The sequence below is a fragment of the Phalaenopsis equestris genome, unplaced genomic scaffold, assembly GCF_001263595.1.
Source record: "Phalaenopsis equestris unplaced genomic scaffold, ASM126359v1 Scaffold001213, whole genome shotgun sequence".
In the NCBI taxonomy this organism is placed as follows: Eukaryota; Viridiplantae; Streptophyta; class Magnoliopsida; order Asparagales; family Orchidaceae; genus Phalaenopsis; species Phalaenopsis equestris.
In genome coordinates this window covers 36,253-41,823 of record NW_018165652.1, presented here as the reverse complement: position 1 = coordinate 41,823, position 5,571 = coordinate 36,253, and the positions used below count along the sequence as shown (strand labels likewise).

Genomic DNA, 5,571 nt, shown 5'->3' with positions numbered 1-5,571 from the left:
TACAGGCAAATCCCATACCAAAAATAGTGCCGACAGTTCTGATACGAGATGTTAGCCCCCGGTGAAGGGAATCGAGGGAACCCTAAAGTGAGAGCTACTATCTTCCCTGCCTAACCGGTCTTCAGAACTATTCAAAATTTAAGTTAGCCAATGTTCTTTATAACATCTCTATTAAGAGTAAAGAATATAATTGCTCTTATTTGGACAACACAATTTGCATACTACCACAACATAATTCCTATACTTATTACTGATTCATGATAAGGAGAAGTATATTTTCAAATTCAGTGCTTTTTATTTACATAAACTCGAGTTATCTTTTTAAATTATTACTATTCTGTCAAAATATCAAAAAATACCAAAAAAATTTGAATTTTAATTACTGCGAATACATCTATAGTTTAAGTAATTGTCTTTTTAAAATAGAAAGTTTGTTGTTCAATAGAGCATATTGCATAATTTTCCTGTGGGTTCGATATTCAGGTCTTGATAAAAAAGTTCTATATTACTTGATAACGATACGTATATTTGCGTAGTATCCCAATTTATATATAAATTGAAAAATTGAATTCTTATTTTCTTCATGATCAAGTTTTGACTTTGTTGCAAAGTAAGGAAATATAAGTAAAAATCTAATCAAAGACATTGTTACATTGTTATACTGTTGCATATAAACAGTCGGGATCAGTCAGCTCGTTATTTTCTCTCCCCTCTAAAGTGAAGAATGGAGGTCTATTTATAATTTTTTTAGGGAGACATTTTGATAAATTTTACCAATCTCCCAAACACTTTATCAAAAGATCCACATTGTTTCCCTTGATCATATATATATATATATATTCAACATTTAAGTGTGTTAATAAAATAAAATTCAATGATATTGGGCTCACTAGATTCCTTAAATCGAGACACCCAATTTGATTATAAGCATGACAAATTTTAAAATCATATGTCATTATAATTATTGCACAAAACCTTTATTTGTTTGATCCATAATGATTTGAACACAGATTGCATCACTTTCAATGTATTTGGGTTTGTTCAGTTGAAACGCTTAGTTTGATAAATTTACTAAAATAATGGCTCGAATAATCTTAAATTTGAATTCATAATGTTTCCATGTCAAAATGGTTGGTGATTCATGCTTGATGATAAAAAAGTGGTTGAATGCCAATTAGGTAACAACAATGAGAATTTGATTGTGATTAGGTCATCAATATAAATACTCTATGAGAGTAAATGATTGATAGGGTTTTAACTTAAAAAAGCTCATAAGACTATAAGACCCAGAAGACACAGTTATATTAAAAAAAATCTCACAAAATTATAAGTGTCAAAATGTATAAATACATTAAAAAAATTCTGAATATTACAAGTCTCAGAAAGTACCTCTAAAACAACAATGACAATAAGCCACTCTCCCTAATGGGGCTAGAAGATACATGTACATTTAAAAAAACTCAAAAGGTTATCAAACATATAAAGGTACAAATATATTCTACTAAAAATACATAAAATTTCTTCAAAAAAAAAAAAACACTCTTTGATTGCAAAATTATATTTATTAAATAAGCAAGGTACTCGTCTAAAAATCTTAGAAGACCGAGAGTTTGATATCATTGTGCTCCTATTGGGGGTAATACATTGATTATAATATATTAAATTCAAATCAATACTTATACTGATTTTATATTATCTACGAGACAAGTTATAAAGAATGAACATTCTTATAAAGAGATCGACAGTTCATCTAGTGTCAACATCATGAATTTTAATCAAGCTCATATATTTAAATAAATCTCATGTTAAAGTAATATACAAAGTTACTAGATTTATATTAGATCATCACACTCTACAACAACATCATCAAATAATTTTTTGGATCTTCAATGGCCTTTAAAGCTCTTCCCAACTTCCATCAGATTAACTTTTTATCTGAAAAGTTTATAAGAAAACAAAACAATTCCCTACAATATTCCGTTTTAATAGCATCAAAGCTAACATCCATACCTTCCAATAAAAAGGTTCAACTTTCTCAAAAGTATTAATATAATTCATATAAAAAATATGAAGATGAAATCAGGTATGTATAAAGAAGAACATCTAAATTTTAAGCACCTGCAAAGAAGAACACAAAACGATATAAATGCAATAAAAATATGAAAAGAATAGGTAAGAAAAACCACAAACACTGAAACAGAAACATAAACAAATATAGAACAAAGATTTCTAGTTGTTAAACTACAGTTCTCTTATGTTTCAAAAATTTTCTTTAGTTTTGCTTTCCTGACAATGACCTCAAAAACTTGACGAGCCAAAACTTACCCTGACGTAAGTTGACCGCACGCAGTTATACATGTCAAGCAATAATGCGATTGTTGACCTTATTTTTTGTGAAGTCTGTCTCCCTCTCTATAGCCTAGAATATAGCCACGAGACTTCACTATTGACTCTCCTGTAGGGCTAATGTTGGGACCCACACCAATTAGAAATTTAAGCTACCTCTTAACTAATTTTAGTCTCATGTGCGTGATTTCAAATCCTCAAAATTTAGTTGACTTGAGCAGAACCAACATATTGAAACTCAAGTCGAGTTTCCATAAGAATTGGAAAAGACCCTAAGCGGATCATTTAGACTTAAGAGTTTAATGCTTTAAAACATCACAAACACACACACCACACGTTATAATTCACACAACACACACATTATAATCCGCTTATGTTACAATTCGAATTATCAAACTATGAGCACCTAAAATAAGAAATCCTAATTAAAATTTAAATTCCTCATATAAAAATAAATAATAATGACAACTAATAGATATATACATATAAGTACATATGCACATATATACATACGGAAAAAAATAAAAATAAATAAATAATACACACACAGACACACAATAATAATTATAGTTATAATTCTAATAATATATATATTAAAAATATATAAATAATAAAATAATAAACAAAAAATATATATAAAATAAAAATAAATAAAGGATGTAAAATAAAAATACATAAATAATAAAATAATAAATCATAAAAAAATACATAAGTGAATCCTTTAATGCTCTCACCGGTGAAGCCTTCTACGGGACGACCGACTTGTGAAGGTACGTGGGTTTCCTGTTGGAAATAAGAGGTTAAAAGGGAAGACGGATTTCGTGACTTTCTGATTTATTGACAATTCAAGTTAACGTTCAAGTGCGAGAAACAGTAGAGAGATGTGAGGTCGGAAACGTTAACGATCAACGACAAATGAATCAGGGTGTCCGATCTACACTGTGATCTACAGTGAAGATGTATTTCAGTGGACCTCACTTTAAATTATTTTATTTTTTATTTTTTTAAATTTGATTGTATCCTTACCGTAGATCACCGTAATCTACGGTGTAAATCATGTAAATTTTAATTCAAAAGTATCAACTGAATGTTTGATTTCATAAATAATAATATCCGAGGTTCTATGCATGTAATATATGTAAGTAAGTATTCCTAAATATAAATGAGAATTGAGTGGCATGCAACTAAATGCGACCAATCGAATTTACCTTAAGCAGCATATCGAATTCAAGAAAAGTTATTACAACGGGACTCCGGATCGAGAGAAGTAAGTTCGGAGTCCAATGAATCAGCTACACATGGGTTGATAGAAAAAAAATTGTGTTTTCTTGTGATCCGACCCTGTAACACAGAGAAATATTCATTTTATATTATTTCACATTATTCACGTGTTATTTTGATGATATTGATGTGTTATTATGCTATTATAGCATCGAAAATATTCTCATAATACAATAATATATGAATAATACCATAATAACACCTAAATAATAGGTAATAACACCAGAAATATTCAATTGTGCTGAAATGAATAACTTTTGTTCGACTCCGGATCTCTACGTTAAGATATGTTCCGAATTCAAACCCAGTCATATCGCATGCCATTCGTCGTCTCTTCATTTCCAGCGAGCTTCATCAACATTCCGATCAAGCAAAACAGTGGCAGCAATGCCGGCGCCGCAGCAGAGATCTCGCGGCCCGAAGGGCTCTTTCCGCCCCCACGCAAGATACGTTCCGAAAATCGATATCGTCTCATCAGTCCCCGCCACCGAAGCCGTCGCCGTGCTCAGCAACACCAGCGATCAATCCGCATCCAGCCAGAGGAAGCCCGCCACGCCCCTCACCACATCGCTGAGGTCGAGCGTTACGGCGAAGCCTGCAACTGCTGATAAAAGCGATGGCAGCTCTTTTCCGAGATACTTGCCACAGGACGAGGCGGTCGCATCAGGATTCGGAGCGGATGCCGGAGGATTGGACTCCGTTGAGTCGCAGGCAGTTGTTGATTTTCTCAACGACGAACTGCGTTGTTTACTCATGAAGAAACCCAGGGATTTCTGGAAAGAAGGTTAAAGCTCATTTCCCTAGTAAAACCCTAATGTTATGATCCCTGTTAGCTCCCACATGGTCATTTTTACGTTTCGAAATCATTTAACGTTGAAATTTTATAAATCAATCATCTGGTTGTTAGAAATCAGCGATAACTTTAATGACTGCAAATCAATGATTTCATCTCCATGGACAAATTGAGTGAGAACTGAATCGTTACTTTCTTAAATAGGTTTTCTATTTAACCGCTACTAAATGGACCCTTAGAACCATATTCAATTAGGTATATCCACGCTTCTGCATCCCATGGTTCTGTTGAATTGAGTTGTCATGTTTTCCTTATCCTTTATTTTACAGTGGCGAAGAATGATTCGTTGCATCAGTTTCTAGATAGTTACTTGCAGTTCAGGAGCAGATGGTATGATTTCCCGCATCGTGGATCCAGGGGAGTGGTTGCAGGCGTGATTGTTGGAGAAGCTGATTTATGCCGTCGAGTATTTTTGGTCCTTTATCGGATGTGAGTTATTGCTTTATGTTCAATAGCTTAATTTTATAATTTAGACGTGGGTAATAGAAATTTAATTTAAAAATGCGATCTTTCAAGGATAGCTTTTTCAACTGTAATGACGTACTTTTTGTTGCAGGTCCTCCAATAGAGATCCAGGGGCTCATGCAAGTGACTACCTTAGCATAAAAGATCATACAGGTGTTCTTTATGTAATAAATGGCGTTAAATACCTTGGTTAGCAGGCATTTTTGTTTCTATAGGATTGATTTTTATCTTGGAAGCTGTTATTTAGGATAACTGCATTTTTATGTCATGCACAGCTCTTTTACAGGAAAAGAGGCTGTTTGAATTACCAAAATTGTTGGATATATGTGCCATCTATGGACATGAAAATGGGGACCTCACTAAGTCACTGGTAGGATCCTCTTAGTTTATGGTGTATGCTATGTGATTTTATTGTACTACCACTCAATGCTAACCATTTAACATTTGTTAAAATTTTACATTCAAGTATGTTTTTGGATTACAGTCCTTTTCATGGGCGGTGGAATTTTCCTTGATTAATTTTTTAGTTGATAATCTGTCATGGCCTATTGTATGTGGGGAGCCAATTTTTTGATGTTGTTATTTTTTGCCTATTGAGATCTGAGTGTTATCTTGATATATATATA

General features: G+C 32.7%; 1 protein-coding gene across 1 annotated transcript in view; it reads left to right on the top strand.

Annotated features, from left to right (window-relative positions):
- Nucleotides 1–3,911: 3,911 nt before the first annotated feature.
- Nucleotides 3,912–5,571, top strand: part of LOC110033529 (activating signal cointegrator 1 complex subunit 2) — a 22,787-nt gene continuing 21,127 nt past the window's right edge. Inside the window, exons 1-4 of the mRNA XM_020737545.1 lie at nt 3,912–4,411; nt 4,750–4,909; nt 5,037–5,098; nt 5,221–5,315. Of these exons, the coding sequence (XP_020593204.1) occupies nt 4,015–4,411; nt 4,750–4,909; nt 5,037–5,098; nt 5,221–5,315 (714 nt within the window). The 5' untranslated portion in view covers nt 3,912–4,014. The remainder of the gene's footprint in view (nt 4,412–4,749; nt 4,910–5,036; nt 5,099–5,220; nt 5,316–5,571) is intronic.